The 16,747-nt window shown below is 52.3% G+C and overlaps 2 protein-coding genes across 6 annotated transcripts in view; both read left to right on the top strand.

The window, feature by feature from the left end:
* Window positions 1–913: 913 nt before the first annotated feature.
* LOC125693017 (Krueppel-like factor 2) lies at window positions 914–4,325 on the top strand. The gene is made up of 3 exons (XM_048944375.1): window positions 914–1,259; window positions 1,484–2,441; window positions 3,063–4,325. The coding sequence occupies exons 1-3, from the start codon at window positions 1,170–1,172 to the stop codon at window positions 3,236–3,238; spliced, it is 1,224 nt and encodes a 407-aa protein (XP_048800332.1). The 5' UTR covers window positions 914–1,169; the 3' UTR covers window positions 3,239–4,325.
* Window positions 4,326–4,411: 86 nt separating this feature from the next.
* The window catches only part of DMAP1 (DNA methyltransferase 1 associated protein 1), a 33,370-nt gene continuing 21,034 nt past the window's right edge, over window positions 4,412–16,747 (top strand). The window contains exons 1-7 of one of the 5 annotated variants that reach the window (XM_048944362.1): window positions 4,412–4,558; window positions 5,591–6,263; window positions 6,873–6,981; window positions 7,899–8,144; window positions 8,994–9,202; window positions 11,719–11,810; window positions 12,595–12,790. In XM_048944362.1, the coding sequence (XP_048800319.1) occupies window positions 9,101–9,202; window positions 11,719–11,810; window positions 12,595–12,790 (390 nt within the window). In that variant the 5' untranslated portion in view covers window positions 4,412–4,558; window positions 5,591–6,263; window positions 6,873–6,981; window positions 7,899–8,144; window positions 8,994–9,100. The other 4 variants (XM_048944363.1, XM_048944361.1, XM_048944364.1 and 1 more) reach the window with 4 other exon arrangements.

Below are 16,747 nucleotides of genomic sequence, written 5' to 3'. Positions count from 1 at the left end.
AAATTGACTCCTCGCTTCTGAGCAGGACGGCAGCAGCCCGAGTTCTTAGAAAGGTATCTTGAGATGGAAAGCCCCAGAAAGCAGGGAGACAAGCTGGGAGAGATAAGGACTATGGCTCCTTGACAAGCGCAACAGAAACCGGGCCATTCCTGGTACTGCCTGGAGGGAGGCCAAGTGGAGTGCTCTCGCAGTGGGATACACACCAAGGCCCAGAGCCCCTGGGTGGCCACCCAGAGCCCCGCATCTCTGTTCCACATCCCCACTTGGTGCACGGAGTGGGGCACGCTGCACATGGGGATGTCACAGCCTACTTGCTGCTGCAGGGAGCTCTCGTGGGGATGGCACTGTGCTGGGGCTCCGTGGGGCGAGCAGAGTGGCACGGCAGACTTAAACCCTCTGCGGTGGGGCGGCTGGAGGCCTTGCCGTGGTGCTGGCCCCCAGGAGAGCAGGCAAATATCTTGTGGGGCTGTGGGGTGCGATGAGGAGAGGCAAGCAGGCTGCCAGCCCCTGGTGTGCTTATCTCTGCTCGCACACATACCCTGCGCTCGGCCTGATGGCAGCTCTGCACTCCGGGCTGCTGATTGCACCGCACAGGGGACGCAGCCTCACATTCACCGTTACAAGAGGTGAGCGGTGTGGACGCATCGGTTTGCAGCACACCTCCGTGCTGGCCCTGCTCACTCCCACTCGTGTCCGTGGACACCAGTGTAGGTCAGGCTCAACGTGCCCCTCTACGCTGGGCTCTGTGATCCACGCTGGCACCCTCTCCACTCGCTCTGTGGGATAGGGCACGGACAGACCCAGCTGTGCGGTGACACTGACGGTGCTGCAGAACTGAGGACCCGGCTCCGCGACCCACGCCGGGACCGCGCACTCCGGGTCGGGGCTCATCGGCCGCCCTCCGTCTGGACCCGTCGAAGGCAGCCCCAAGGAGGCGGGCGTGGCCTGAGAGCAGGGGGCGGGGCTTAACAACTTCAGTTCCCAATGGAAAGCGGTAGCGGCCAACATCAATGTAAATCGGACCAATAGGAACGCAGCCATGCTGTTAACAGCTTAGGGGCGCGGGGCGGCGCAGAGCAGCGCTGCCGCCGCCGCGGGGAGCGGAGCGGAGCGGAGCCGGGCCCCGCGCGCCGCGCTCCCCCCAGCCCCGTGCCCGGTCCCGGCCCGCCATGGCGGCGGCCGTGGACGAGAGCGCGCTGCCCTCCATCTCCACCTTCACCAACCTGCTGCCGCTGGAGGAGCGGTCCGCCGACATGCACGTAAGCAGCGGGCGCTGGGGACGGAGTGCCGAGGGAGGGGATGTTGGGGTCGGGGGTGCCGGGTCCGGTGCTCGGTCCCTTCGCCGTCGGAGGGCGTTGCTGGCGCTGTGCCGTAGCGGTTCGGAGCCGTCGGGTGGGTTGGGAGAGCCGCCGCCCCGGGAAGGGGGTACGAGTGGGGGGAGCTGTGCCCCGCTGTCCCGTTCCTGACGCCGATGTTCCCGCAGAGGATGCTGCAGCAGGATGGCCCCGCCGTGAAGCGAGAGGAGGACGACTTGGGTAAATTCGTGGATTTGGACTTCATCCTGGCGCACACCAGCAGCGGCGGGCAGGGACCGCCCGGCCCCAATTACCCTTTGCCTGAGACCCCCGAGAGCTGCGGCACCACGTACGACAGCGACGGCTCCTACCCCACGCCGGGCAAGTTCCCGGCGCCGTACCCCGACGGCCAGAGCCACAGCTACGTGGCCGAGCTTCTCACCCCGGACCTGCCCGCGCACTGCGACCTGCAGCGGCGGGAGTACACGGAGCTGCGGGTGCCCGGTGGCCCCCACCATCCGCACCACCACCACTCGGCCCTGCACCCGGCCCTGTCCCGCCCGCTGCCCCTGGACCCGTCGCAGCCTTTCGGGCATCGCATCAAGAAGGAGCAGCCGGAGGAGCGCGCCTGCATGCTGGGGGTGCCTGGCGGCGAGTACCTGGGACCGGGAGGTGGTGAACACAAGCCCCCCCGCATGGCGCCGGGCCCGGTGTCGGGGCCACCGCTGCCGTACCCTGGTTTCGCCCACGGCCGCTTGGGCCCTCCCGAGGAACCGCTGCCCGGTGCCGACCCGCACCTGCTGGCCGACCTGCCGCCCCACTATGCCGTGGCCCCGCATCGCTACGCGCCCCACTTCGCCCCCCAGCCGCCCCCTCAGTTTCATGGACACTTCAGTGTTTTCAGGGAGCCGCTAAAGGGGCCGGGTCCGGGTCCGGCGGGGCTGCCCGGGCTGTTGGTCACGCCGCCCAACTCCCCGGTGCTGGAGTATTTCCCGACCGGGGGCCCTCCCGAGGACTGCAAGCCCAAACGCGGCCGCCGCTCGTGGGCGCGCAAGCGGACGGCGACGCACAACTGTGAATACCCGGGCTGCGGCAAGACGTACACCAAGAGCTCCCACCTCAAGGCGCACATGCGGACGCACACGGGTAAGGAAGCCCCGAGGAGGCGGGACGCACGGGGTTACTCACGCCGTCCCCGCGGTGGGGTCGGATAGGGGCGCGTGGAGGGGATGCTCTACCGTCTGTCCACGGTAATAGCCCCAGCCGTGGAGTATGAGGAGGATTCACGGTGTGGGGCCGGGTTGGGGTGAGCTGTGAGAGGCAGGGATGGCCCTATGTGGGGGCCGGGTGTGCTCAAGACCCTGAGATAGGAGGTGTGGCAAATAAGTACCCACAGCTGGGCTGAGGACGCAGGGAGTGGGGTCCCCGTGGTGGAAGTGTTCTGTTGTAGCCCTGTAGCAGAGCTGCGATGCGGCACGTGGCGAGTGAGGTTCCTTGGCAGGGACAGGCGAGGGGGCAGAAGCACGTGGAGGGGTTCTTGCAGTGGGGCAGAGATGGGCCTCGTGCTGAGGCAAACGAGGAAGCGATACGTTAGATGAAGGGCAGGAAGATCGGGATGAAAGAAAGGTGGGTCTGACAATGGCACACAGTCTGTTTCCTCTCTATGAAGGAGCCTAGGAGCGGTGGGCAGGGACTCGGGAGGACTGGGAAGGAGGGGGTGAAGGCATGTGGAGTGCTGTGCCCAACTGACAGCCCCTCTCCCCACAGGTGAGAAGCCCTACCACTGCACCTGGGAAGGCTGCGGCTGGAAGTTCGCCCGCTCCGATGAGCTGACCCGCCACTACCGCAAGCACACCGGGCACCGGCCCTTCCAGTGCCACCTCTGCGAGCGGGCCTTCTCCCGCTCTGACCACCTGGCCCTGCACATGAAGCGGCACATGTGAGCGGGGGCTGCAGGCGCGCTCGGCATCCCCTCTGCTGAGCGACTCCCCGGAGCAGCTCCTGCTGTAAATAGCATTGGGGAGCAGCCCGGCCCTTCTTGCTTGTAGCTGATAACTATTTTCTCCTCCTGCCTCTGCTGTGAGAGCAGGGTTCGGCTGCGTGCTGGGGTGAAGGTGAGGAGCAGGGCTATGTGAAGTCCCTTGGGCTGTTCCTGTTGCTGAGGGCTGGTGCAGCAGGGATCTGTTCCCAGAGCTCCTCGCTTGTATTTGGCATTGGCTTCAAAACCTTCTCCCTAGTCCTGGCACCCTGCAGCTCTGGGGATGGTGGTGGCTGATTCTGGCCGAGCTCCTGCTGGAGATCCATGTCCCACAACTCTGTGTTCCGCTCTTCTCAGTTGCGGCTGTCAGAACAAACGTCCTGGCCCGAAATCCCGGGGAGTGTGGGGTTAAATTAGGACTTAATCATGGGTATAAAGGTTTTGTGGGGGTCGGCAGTGCAGTGTTGCATCACACGGGGAGCTGGATGCCCTCAGAACTAGCCTGGGACCCCCTGGGTGGTCTGATCCTATGCCCACAGTTCTCCTCTTGGGAGCCCAAATGGTTCTCACCAATGGTCTGCTTTAGTTCTTCCCCTCAGGATGACACCAGGTACTGCTGCGGCTGCCTTCCCCATGCTGCTTTTTAAAAACATAGTGTGTAAAGGACAGTGAGTCCAGCTCTGAATGCCCAGGTCTCTGCTATACTTGAAACTTTCTTAGAGGGAAAAAGAGAAAACTCGAAATGAATCTTTTTATGTGCAGCTTCTGCAAAGCAAGATGTAAATTAAACAAAGCAGTAATATATAATGTTTCTGTTTTTTAATATATTTTTTTCTTCCAGCTGGGAACACAGATGAGTCTCAGCTTTGGGAAGTGCACTGTTCCTGTCTGTGTATATTGTTAATTAACATTTCTCTGCTTGGGCACGTTAGGTCTCTCGCACTCTGAAATGTTACTTTTCTTTATATGCAAACTGTTGAAATATTGTGATCTGCTGTATAATAAATAAACAAGATGTAAACATGAAAGAGCCAGGAGAGTTTACTTTAAAGCTGTCTTCTGAGAGGAGTGGGTGAGGCTGGGCTGCTTGTCAGTAAATATTTACATCGATGTTCATTTCTGCTTAAGTTAGCTGCGGAGGATCGATGGGGAACGCCCAACCCTCGGCATCCAAGCGGCATCTCCTGTGCAACAGCTCTTGAGTCACCCCACTTCCCCGTGCCTCAGTTTCCCTAATCTGCAGATGGGGCAATTGCATCTCAGGGATGGTGTGACCGGTCCTACGGTGAGTCACAGCTGAGAGGAACGGCAGCAGAAACCCTCCCGGCAGCCTTGTCAGCCCTATTGCCTTCCCTGAGTGCCCCGTCCCGCTGTCCCCTGCAGCAGGAGCGTGGCACTGGCTGTGTGCTCACCCCAGGAGCTGCGTGTGGCCGCCTGTCCCCGTGTGCTGTTGGGTTCAGGTGCTGAGGTTTCCCTGCATTAATGGGGTGACTCAGCAGCAGCATGCTGGCAGGTCCCAAGCTCAGCAAGCAGGTCTGGCTCCATCCCTCCCTCCCACGGCTGATTACCCATCATGCATACAGCCCTCCAAAAGCTGGGGCTTGTCCAGGCCTGATGCTGTGCTGGGAGCACGTGGTGCCTGGCCCCCAGTATTGCCCTGCCTGTAGTGGTGACTTCTGATGTCCTGCAGGTGGAAATTGCATGGAGTTCTGCTGTGAGCGGGTTTGGGCTGAGCCTGCTCCTTCCCATTTCCTGCTGTGGTGAGCTCAGCTGGAGGAAAGTTGGGAATGGCAGAGCAGGGAATGGCTGTCCTGGGGCCAGTACCCAGCCTGCAGCCCTTGGGTTTGCCCTGGGCAGGAGGGTGGCAGCCAGTTTGGGACTTTGCATCCTGCCTGTGCATATGGGACTCCATCAGCAGGCATTACTAACCCACTGAGTTGTCACTCATCCTTTCTACAGCTGCCTCCGCACTTGGCTTGCCCCAGTTTTGGAGGGGTGTGTTTGTGGGTTGACCACACTGGGACATAGGGGAGCTGTGATGGGCTCCTGGGGTGCTCCAATTCTGGGACCCTGTACCAAAAGATAGGGGTCTGACACCAGCAGGATGGCTCCAGCAAACTTCTGGGACTGCTGCCTCTTCCCCTTCACTCGTTCGAAATGTCACATGGAGGGAGAGGGAAAGGTGTGGGCTGTTTGAATTAGCGATGAGTCAGGCTGGCAAAGCCAGATGGGGAGAGAGTGCGTGCCTCTGTGTTTGTGTGCGTATAAGTAATCTCTGGCTTTGTGTTTTTATTATGATTATTATTTTTATTTCCAGGGGAACGATGAATTTCTCCAACCATCCCGTCCCACTGGAAAGGCTGGCTCTGCTGTCCTCTCCCCGAGCATCTTGGGAGCCGCGGTGACGGTCCGCGGCTGTTTTGAGGCTGGGCTGTGAGATCAGAGCACAAACCAGTTCTTCTTCACCTTTCATCATCGGGGCGGGAGCAGGGCCTAGCTCATACAGTGCTGCTTGGCATTGAGCTGAGGGCAGAGGATTCCATCCCAGGCAGAACTACCCGAGGCATGGCCAGGATCCTCACCAGGGCCAGAAGTGGCTGCAGTGAAAATGGCAATTGCCCCTAATTTGTTGTTAATGAGACTCAGCCTCTCCCCGTGGCCTGGGCCAAGGTGTGCTGATTGCTGGAGAAGGGTGCCTGATCCCTGCCCAGGTAAACTTGCCTGCAAAGCTGTGAAGGCAGTGAGAAAACACCCTCAGAAACACTGAGAAACACTCCATGCCAGATGAGACAAACAACCCATGCCCTTTGGCATGGCCAGCCAGAAAGTACTTTGCTGTGTCCTGGCAGGGCATACAGGGACCCAAAATGCTCCAGCAAAGCAGGTGGGACCCCTCCAGACCTCACGGTGCAGACCCACAGATTTGGAGCGCAGCTGAGGCAGCAGGGAGGGAAGCAGCAAGGCATGGAACAACAGGTCCCAGCAGTGAGGTGAGTCATGGCTGCAGCGGGGCCGGCCCTTTGCAGGCACCTGCCAGCAGGACTGGGGCCCTGGGGGGGACAGGCTTGGAGCTGGGGGCTCTTTCATGGTAAGAGTAGTAGATTTGGAGATGGCAGGAGATGGAGCTAGGATGGGGGTACTGTGGGTGGAATGCTACTCAGGTACTCTGGGGATGGGGTTTTGGGGGCAGCAAGGTGGTGTTGGATCTTGCCTCCCTGGGAATGTAAGTATGGTGATTCCACCAAGGGATGTACTCAGGGCTGGCGTCTGACGCTCACTGTAGGGTGCTGGGCTGTGTCCCGTCCCAGGCACCAGGGAAAATCCAGCAGTCAGCCCCCACATCCCCGCTGCTTGGCCACGGGGTGGGCCAGGCGCCGTGATAGCGGGGCTGTGGCTGTCACCGCACCCTTAGGAAACATTTGGCTTCAGGCACCTGAATCCATGGGGAAGCGATAATTCCCCAGCTCGCTCACCATGCCTGGACCCACACCTGGCGCTATCGTGTCTTAGTCACACACCGAGAGTTTTTCCACTGCTGGGCCCCAGATAACCTCCTCCCGCCCCATGGCCACAATGTTTGCACTTGTCCTCCTCCGCAGGTGCCAGCCTGGGGGACACGCACACCTCTGGCATGGGGCCGTCTGTCATGAACCTGCCTCGTGGCCATCTGCGGGCAGAGCATCCTGCCCTGGGACCAGGCGTGTTCAGGTGACTGACATCTCCAGCTGTGCCCCTTTGCTAACTGTGAAAGCTCCTGGATGAAGCATTGCCCCTCAGAAACAACAGAAATCCCCCGCTCAGAAAAGCAGGTGCTAAAATCATAGCTCAAGGATGCCAAATGGCCATCTGCCTCTGGGCAGATCAAAATTTGTTTTGTTTTCTAGAAGTGCTGTTGTACAGCTTCACAAACAAAGCATGGACGACCTGTGAGCGAGGTGCTAAAAGAGAGGCTGCACTGCAGCCACTGGTGATTGTCCCCCTCTACTGTGCTCTTGTGAGGCCCCATCTGGAGTACTGTGTCCAGGTCTGGAGCCCGCAGTATAAGAAAGAGAGCTGTTGGAGATGGTCCAGAGGAGGGCCACAAAGATGATCAAGGGACTGGAGCACCTCCCCTGCAAAGACAGGCTGAGGGAGCTGGGCTTGTTCAGCCTGGAAAAAAGAAGGCTGCAGGGTGATCTCGTTGCAGCCTTTCATTACCTAAAAAGAACCTACAAACAGGAGTAGAGTCAACTCTTTGAAAGGGTAGACAACAGCAGGACAAGGGAAAATGGTTTTAAGTTGAGGGAGAGAAGATTTAGGTTGGATGTTGGGAAAGTTCTTTACAGACAGAGTGGTGAGGTGCTGGAACAGCTGCCCAGAGAGGTTGTGGATGCCCTGTCCATCCCTGGAGGTGTTCAAGGCCAGGTTGGATGGGGTCCTGGGCAGCCTGGTCTAGTGTTAAATGGGGAGGTTGGTGGCCCTGCCTGTGGTGGGGGGGTTGGAGATTCATGATCCTTGAAGTCCCTTCCAACCCTGGCATTCTGAGTGATTCTGTGTACCAAGTTCTTCAGGGAAAGCAGGGCAGAGGCAGGGCCAGCCTTCCTCTGCACAAAGTGCTGGGGAAGCCTCATTTCTCTCTGTAATAGGGGAATAGTGGAAACCACCTCTGGGCCAAAGGATGAAGAAGGATCATAGAATTATTGAAGATGGAAAAGACCACTGAGGTCATCCAGTCCAAACACCAACCCACTCCCATTGTGTCTGCTAACCGTGTCCCTCAGAAATGAGAAAGCACTGTATGACAACCCAGGACAAACACAGAGGGACACATTGGCAGCACCACGTGGGACCGGCCCTGGCAGCACGAGCTTGGCAGCACGGCTGGAGGAAAGGTGTGCCCAGGCAAGCCCCGGAGCTGCTAAGACCCCGGGAAGCGATACTTGGCTTTGAGCACCCGATCCTGGGCGTTCCACAAGGAAGGAGCTCGCCGAGCGGCCGCCGAGCTGGGCGCACAGCTCGCTGCCCGCAGATCCGAGCCGGGAACGCCACCTGGCGGGAGCGGGGCTCGAACCCGCGATCGAAAAACCTCCTCGCACCGCCCTCCTCCTCCCCCTCAACCTCGCGGTGCGTTCACAAAAGGCTCCGGGCACTTCCGGTCGCGGCGTGGCGGGACCGGAAGTGGTGCTGCCCGGGCCCGTGTGCTGCTTGCACCGTCCCGGTGGCCGCGGAGCTGGAGCGGGTGAGGGCGGGAGGGGTCCGAGAAGCGGGGCTAAGCGGAACTTCCGCGGCTCTCCGCGACCCCGGCAGCCCGCTGCGCCCTCAGCCGGCGCGGGGATGGTGTGCGTGGGTCTCGGGGGAGGTGGGGTGCGAGGGCCCGGTGTTGGGCCTAAGGGGCGGGAGGTGGCTGTGTGTGGGGGTACGTGTGAGTGTAGTGTGTGTGTGGGTACGTGTGTATAGGCGTGCGTGTGCGTGCACTTGGGTCTGTGTGTGTGTATGTGATGTTTGCATGTGCATGTATCTATATGAGCGTGTCTGTGTGTTCCGTATGCGTGTGTAGGTGTGTGTGCATGCACTTAGGTCTGTGTGTATGTATAAATGTGTGTATATATGTGTGTGCATATGCTTAAATGTGTGTATGTATATGTTTGCATGTCTGTGTACCTATATGAGGGTGTGTGTATCTGTATATGTGTACTTGCATCGTGCAGCTCAGTACATATATGCACATGTGTGTTTTTCAGTGGATGTGCCACCACCAGGAGCTGCACAGTGACTCCAGCTCTTTGCTCTCCCCCTCCCTGGAGCTGGACAGGACGGTGGTGGGCAAAGGCAGCAGGCAGGCAGCGAGATGGCAACGGGTGCAGATGTGCGGGACATCCTGGAGCTGGGGGGTGTGGAGTCTGAGAACACAGGCACCATCAACAAGAAGGATATCATCAACTCAGATAAGGTGAACTGCCACAGCTAAATGGCTGCTGCTTTGTTTCCTGGGTTCTGATGGACCTACTGTGTGGTCTCTGGGGTGGATATTTGAGAAAAGATGGAGTAAAGCGCGTTCCTGTCATAGCGTGTTTATTTTCAGATTCCTGTGGTGTACCTAGACATGCCTGCAGGGCTCTGTTCCTGGGTTCCTGTAGTTCTTAGTTACTGGTGCTGTAGCATTTGGGGCAATATTTAAGCTGTAGCTGTGCAGAGAGTGTTCTTGTGAGTTAGGCCTGGACTCAGGATGTTTTCGACTGTCTCCGAAATTCTCTTGTGGGGGGAAGAGAAAAAGATGTTTAGCATCTAGTCCCCAAACATATGTAAGTAATACAAAGCAGCTCTGCTTGAGAAGACAGAGACATTGTCTGACCTGTTTAAATGATAAATACTCTCAAACTGAACAAGCAGGCTGCATGTGGGTGAGCTGTGTGCCTCGTCTTTGGGACAACTGGGAAGTGTTGCCTGTGGGAATGTGGGCAAGCTGGGAAATAGTTAAGAAAGTATGCTGCATTCTCTGTGGTAATATTCTATTGGGTGCTGTTGCCTTTTGTGTTTTAAATTCAGGCAAGATCTTACTGTTCCGTGCTTTGCAAGGTGTTGGGAAGATCAATTCACAGCTAATATTGGGATGTGGAGGTGCTTGGAAAATGGTGCAGGGGATATGAAATCCCCAGGGATCTGTATGTAGCAGAGATGGCCTCATTTGAAGTAAAGCCTGTGTACTGGATGAAAAGAACAGCCACAACAAAACGAAAAACGCCCCCATCTCCCTTCCTTACTGTCTTTGCTTGCTTCCACTGGAATGTTTAGCTCTGAAGTGATTCTGTGACTGCCTTGCTGGGAATAGAGCACATAGTTTATAATTGGGCTAATGGAAAACTGATTACTCTCCCTAATTAGAAGGTTGAAGTGTTACAATCCCTGATAATCATTTGTTATGGTAAAGTGTGTCCAGAAAGCAATTCACTGATTGGATTCAGCCTGTGATGTTGTGCTGCTGAGTGCACAGAGTTGTGAGCTCTTTGGTTGAGATGCACTTGTTTTTTGGCTAGCAGAGAGTGGAAGGAGTACTGAGAATATCTGTCTCCTTTGGAGTGGAAGACAAAATGGGGTTCTTGTCAAATTTGGCTGTCTAATGGAAAGAGAGAGGAAAGGGAAGGAAAGTGGGAGGTTTTGGAAGGAGTGGTGGAGGCTGTGTGCAGCTGGGAGCGAAGCATTTGGAATTTCTATACAGTACAAAAATGAAATCATTCCAAAGGCATAATCCATTATCACAGAGAGAGATAAGCATCAGTAATAACCGTGCAGCACTTGCTCAGGAAATAGTTCTGTTCTCAACTAGAAAAGATTCAGATTGATGTCTTTAAATAACAGGAGAACGATGAAGTACTTTCCAGTCCATTAGTGACTGAGAATGCTTTAGAAAAATTACTGGGCATAAAAAACATTTAAATCAACAGGACCAGGTAATTTGTTCTCAGGTCCTAAAAGAGCTGGCTGAGGTGATCTCTGACTTGCTGACATTAACTTTTAATAAATCTGGAAACGCTGGGGGAATTTTGGAAGCCAGTATTCAAATAGGTCACATGGTGACCCGTGGGGAACTGCCCTGGCTGGCCTTACATTGCTCCTATGCAAAGTGATTGACAAGCACAGAGAAAGATATTTGATTAGGAGTAAAAATGTACTAATATAATGAACGTGTGTAATGAAGTTGTATGGATAGGAGCTGTAGTTCAAGATAATAGCTTTTTTTTTTTTTTTTTTTTTTTTAAATGGGATTTTGAATTTTCTTATTAGAATTGACTGTGTTCAATGCAGTTATGTTATGGAGTTACTTTTACTGTCACAAAATATTCTTATTTAAGAGAGGTAGTGCTGTGGTAAGCACTATTAAAAGTAGTGACATGGTAAGTAATTAAAAAGACCAAATGTTTCGGGCTACTCAGTAAACTTGGCTCACTCAAAGTGTACCTTGATAATGCAGTACTTAATGTTACTTCTTCATAAAATTGTGTAGGTAGTAGAAGATGGATTATGTCTTAGAAACCATCAGCTCTGACAAGCTTTTTAAGGGCTAGATTGATTTGCCTGTCCTGAATTCTCAACATGAGGATAGTACATGGGGAAAAAACAAAAAGCCAACAGCAGCTTTACTGTGCGAATATGACACTTGAGACAGGAGTGAGGGTTTACTTGTACAAGTGATTCTTCTGTTAGTTTTGATGTGGGGCTGCTGTAAGGTCAGCAGATCAAAGTGTTTTCAGAAGCAGGTGTCTGAGCAGCAGTGAGTGCTATCACTGAAAGCAGGCGTGCTTTGTTGTCAGTGTCTTCCACAGGAACTGGCAGTTTTCTGGAGAAATTCAAGGTGTCTACAAACAGATAGAAATGAAGAACGTAACAGAGCTCCAGCTCTTGTAGTTTTATATGTTCCTTTGGGGATTTTGCCATGTCTGAAACTAAAATTCAAATATTTTGTTTCAGAAAAAATCCAAGAAATCTTCAGAGACGTTGACGTTTAAGAGGCCAGAAGGAATGCACAGAGAAGTTTATGCACTCCTCTACTCTGACAAAAAGTAAGAGCTTGAGTTCATCTGTACAGGTTGCAGCCTGGGCTTTTGGTGGCAGGGCAGAATCTGCGTGCGTCTGCAGTCTTGCCTTGCAGAGTCATTGCCCATTGTGCTTGGCCCACTTGCATGCCCCTCTCTTGGACTTCCCTGGGCAGTGCCTTGCCTCTTTTCTAAATGTGAGGGGTTTGCTTTGTGTATGGAGTGAGTTAGGTCCATGTGCAGTAGGCCAGTGCAACCAATGCAGTGTTATTACCTCTCTTTATCTAATGCTCTTCTTTTGTGGCTGGGAATAGCACCTGCTTTTACTTTTGCAAAGAGAGTACTGCTGCATCCTGTATTTGGCTTGCTCTGGGTTGTGCCCTTGCCTCAGAGGGTTCTTGCATAGTTTGCTTTCCAGGTGATTGTGTTCACAATTATCCATGCAGTGCATTCTGTTCTCTGATGCATGCAACTTTCAGCTTATGCAATGAGAATTGTTTCTCTGGCAGTATGTAATCATCTCCGCATCCTTTTTACCTTAGAAGTTGTGAGCTGTGCTTTAGCTTATGTCAGCACTAGAGTTGGCTTAGAGCAATTTAGGGTTAGGTGCTGCTGTATGACCAGCACTGAAGCATCATGGAAGAGCTGAGCATATTAGCATTGCAGTTTGGGAAGCGCAAATCCTGGAATAAAATTGAAATTCAGGTTTTCCCACCCTAGATATTGTGGGAAATCCCACTGTGAGTCTGAGCTCTGGCTTGTCCTGGGCTTCTTCCTGCTTCTCTTCAGCTGGTGCTTGTCTCCACCACAGGGATGCACCTCCACTGCTGCCAAGTGATACAACTCAGGGTTATCGAACAGTCAAAGCAAAGCTGGGGTCGAAGAAAGTCCGACCTTGGAAGTGGATGCCTTTCACCAACCCAGCAAGAAAAGATGGAGCTATGTTCTACCACTGGAGGAGAGCAGCAGAGGAGGGAAAGGACTACCCGTTCGCCAGGTTCAATAAAGTAAGTGGGGTCAATTTCAAACAGAAGTGAATAAATAGCAGCTGCAAACTATCCTTTCATCAGCTGTTTGAGTATCCAGACAGGAAGCTGGTTCTTTCAATGTCTGGAGGCTGAAATAGACTTGACAGTTGCATTTTAAATTGCAGCATGACTGCATGCAGCCTTGTAGCCTCAGACTATGAAGTCTCCAAATCCTCCAAGCTGAGTGGGCTCAGTATGTGGTCAGAGCTTGCCAGAGTATTTCTGTGTTACAGGGGTGCAGTTCCAATTTGGTAAGGAGTCACTGCACCGTCTAATTAGCTGCTTAACCGATGTCCTCTCCCTGATTACAGGCTGTGGGTAGTAAAATGCTCTATTCTGAGTGAGGCATTGAAGTCATAAGTCTTGTTATCTTGCCCAGTATGAAAAAATTCACTTGTAGCTTCTTGGCCAAAACGCTGGCTTGCAGCCTTTTGGCCAGATTCCAACACAGATACTGAATTATATCGCATTCCTCTGAAATTGCTCCTGTGGTATCAGTGCAGTGCAGTACCCTGTTCTTTGCATCTTATATTAAATTATCACAACGTGTTGTTATAATCTCCTGCTGTCTTTTGTCCCAGATGTATCTGCTTTGAGTGGTTAGTGCTTTCATGTGCGTACAGAAAGGAAGCTGCAGCAAGATTTATATTTCAAAGTCAGGACCTCAAAAGTTAGGATGGAGGAGACTTAGTATGCCTCCATTATGTCATTTAACCCCCTTTATGATGCAAACCTCAAGGAGGAAGGAAAAAAAAAAAAAGCATGTGATCCCATGATTCTGCAGAAGCTCTGCTTGTGTGTAACTGTATACAACATTTCAAGTTTGCAACCCGTGGAGCATCAGCACTAACAAAGCCTGGCATCCTGCAGAGTTAAGCAGTTGGTTGACCTTGCATGTTAGAAGGCTCAGACTCTGACTGATGCTTTCTCTTTTGTTGGGACGCTGGTAAGAGCCTCCTGTGGTATCTCTTCTCTGATGTCTAGGGTGGAAGTCTGAAACAGGACTCACTTAGTCAAGGCACCTACCTAGCTGTCTGCATGAAACTTTGGCAGTGCAATTATCTCTAAGACTCTACCTCTCTAACAGTTTTTGGCTGAGTTCAGACAAGTTTATCACAGGGGACCACGCTTGGGTGTTGTAATTACATGATTCTTGTTTCCTTAACTTTATCATGTACTGTGAATTGACAGACAGAAGAGTCTTCAGCAAGGCTGCAACCTACAGATTAGTGGTACAGACCTCTGCCATCTGTGTGCACCCACACAACCATGTAATATTAGGGGCAAATTTATTTGTTTTTCCCTACTTTTCTCCTGGATCCTTCTTGCATATGTGATACCTCTGTCTGTGTCTCTCACCCCTGTTAATGAGCCCACATTCTTGTGCAGACTGTCCTGTTGGTCACTCAAACTCTTTAACTCCATTCCTGCACCACTGCTCAGTTGCTTTGCCTTTTCTCTGTGCTTCCAGTTTCCCCTATGATCCATTGTGAAATGAGAACATAAAAGCAGCTTCGCTGGTGTCAGAACAAAGGCTTGAAAGGCTTGTCTTAGCCAAAATTCTCTTTCTGACTACTGTTCATAAAGGTTTGGAGAAAGAGTAGGAGAAGGGGGCAAATACAGCGCGTGTGTTGCTAGCTTCTGCTGGTGTTTCACTTGGGGATTTCTTAACTTGGAACTTGTTTTTAATAGTGGGTGCATTCAGGGCAGAAATCTGCTTTGTGAACGTTGTACAGCAGTGAGTTCTGCAGGTTCATTTTGTGTAGTGCAAAGAGGTGCTTCTGTGTTGTTCATAATTGTTATCTGTGGATTTCATTTGATGCCTTTGAGCTCTCGAGTTACAAGACAGTAAACTGTCCTTGCTGCATACACTGTTTTCCATGCTTTGACTTGTATCTGCCCTCTGTGCTCAAACATCCTTTCTTTAGAAATGGGTGGACTGTGAGTGCATGTTGCTGTTCTGGAGGTACGGTGGGTTTGTTTCTTTTTTTCTAGTCATTATTACTGTTCAGTTTGTCTTTTCACTGCTGCTTAGCATTGTGCTGGTGTTTTCACAGAACTGTCTCATGGCTCCAGGATCTTTCCTGAGCAGTTGCAGCTAATTTAAAGCCCATCATTGTGTGAGTTTGTAGTGTGAAATGTGTAGGACTGAGAGGGGTTTTCTGGGCCATTGAACCCTTGTCTCTTTCAGGCCCTGCACCATCCAGTCCCTTTCATAAACTGATCAAGTTCCATTTGCTGGATTTCCCTGCCCCTGTGCTTGCTTGGGAAGCTGTTCCAATTACTGTCTGCTCCGGTTCTCATTTCCAGGTTGAATTCTCCATGTTAAATGGGCAATTTTTTTTTTTTCTTGTGAGCCAATTTCTTTGTCTATATCAGTTGTTTTTCTTTTTTTGTTTTTTTTTCTTTTCCCATCCTGTGAGTATTCTTTGCATTCTGTCCAGCATCCTTGAAGCCTGCAGTCAGATCTCTTTCAGGCTTCCTCTACTAGGCTCCTTTCTCATCCAGTCTGAGGAGAGAGCACAAGCTCCCCACCCCATTACTCATCCTTGTTGCTCCTCTCTTTATTTGTTCCCATCTCTGTTCATCTTTTCTGAGCATTGGTCACTTGAGCTGTAGTTGGTATTCCAGACAAGGTCTTGTTATGCAACTGAAGCCCTTTCAGTTTCTGCTGGAAATCCTCTTGGAGGCTCTTGTTTGCATCTTCATGGCTGTATTGCATTTAAACTGATGGTCATCTGATGTTCAGGCTTCCCATCTCATGCGAGCTTGTCCTCTTACAGAAGACTTGCTTCCAACACTGCAGTGCTTAACTGTGTTCCTTGTGCTCAGAAGTCTCTTCCCATTTCTGCTGATCCAGCTTCAAGTTGTTTTACTGCAAATGCAAATTCTGAGTGGCGTGGCCACAAGGTGCTAAAACCTTAAGTGACTTATACAGGCAACCAAAGTAACTCTCATAAGTTATCTCTTTGAAGGAGTCCCCACTGTGTAGACTGTCATAAGTGGGGAAGCCTGTGAGCCACTGAGAGAGAGGCTGAGGAGGTGTCTGAGGACTGCTCTTTGTCTCCTTCCCTTCTATGACCAGGGATCTGTCACCTTCCCTGCTATCTGCTGCACAGGGCTGTGCTCTTTTCATGTATGTATGATACTCTTGAAAAAGAAAATTTTTCTGAAGAAGTATATAGGACATCCTTATGGTGTCTAGTAGGATGGCTTTTCTTTTGATAGAAGTAGTGCTTGAAGGCTGAGGTGTGTGCAGTGTGTCTCCAAGAGATATTCTTCACCTTTATGCTTCCGTGCCTAAGTGCTGGAAGAAAGGCAGGAGAGATCTGAAGAGGCTGTGTGGAGTTGATGAGGATGAGTTTTCTGCTGTAGGACTCAGGAGGGCATGGAGGTTTTGAAGCGTGTGTGCTGCTTACATGCATGTGATGCTTTCTTGTTTCTCTTGCAAGACCTCATCAGGCAGAGCAAAGTTCCACTGCAGGAGTGGTAAAGGAGGGAGTGACTTTAAATATTTTTGTTGTTCCTTTAGTAATCTAAGGGAGCACTATGTGACACCTGTGTTCTGGATAGAGCCTCTGCAGAGCAGTTTTAAGCAGGAAAATGTGATGTGGGTTTGACCTTTTAGGCACCTGGGATGGAGTGCTGTTTGTAGCTCTGCTGAGGAAAAGGGTAGATGAGGAAGGAAAGGCAGAGTTGTTTGCCAGGCTTACAGGTCTCAGTTGTACTGCTCTGGTCTTTCAGATCTTTGTATTTGGTGTGGATTGTGCTCTGAAAGAAGTGGGTTGTGTATCAAAGCAGGAAGTATACTGAGGAATAGGACCCTTTCTTGTCTACACTGTTGCTCCCAGGCAGTAGGCATGTCCCATCTCAATTAGAATCAACTGTCAGAGCAGCTGATGCCAAGGTATTGGTGCTGCTGTGCGAGAGGAAGGG

The sequence above is a fragment of the Lagopus muta genome, chromosome 5 (assembly GCF_023343835.1).
Source record: "Lagopus muta isolate bLagMut1 chromosome 5, bLagMut1 primary, whole genome shotgun sequence".
Taxonomy (NCBI): Eukaryota; Metazoa; Chordata; class Aves; order Galliformes; family Phasianidae; genus Lagopus; species Lagopus muta.
The sequence above is the reverse complement of the archived record's forward strand: the minus strand, read 5'-3'. Positions and strand labels throughout refer to the sequence as shown.

What these genes read in the sequence shown, in the direction of transcription:
- LOC125693017 (XM_048944375.1), top strand. Translation starts at nt 1,170, where the DNA reads ATGGCGGCGGCCGTGGACGAGAGCGCGCTGCCCTCCATCTCCACCTTC. An exon ending in AGCGGTCCGCCGACATGCAC is followed by an intron (nt 1,260 to 1,483) that starts GTAAGCAGCGGG and finishes ATGTTCCCGCAG; the next exon opens with AGGATGCTGCAGCAGGATGG. An exon ending in GCACATGCGGACGCACACGG is followed by an intron (nt 2,442 to 3,062) that starts GTAAGGAAGCCC and finishes CTCTCCCCACAG; the next exon opens with GTGAGAAGCCCTACCACTGC.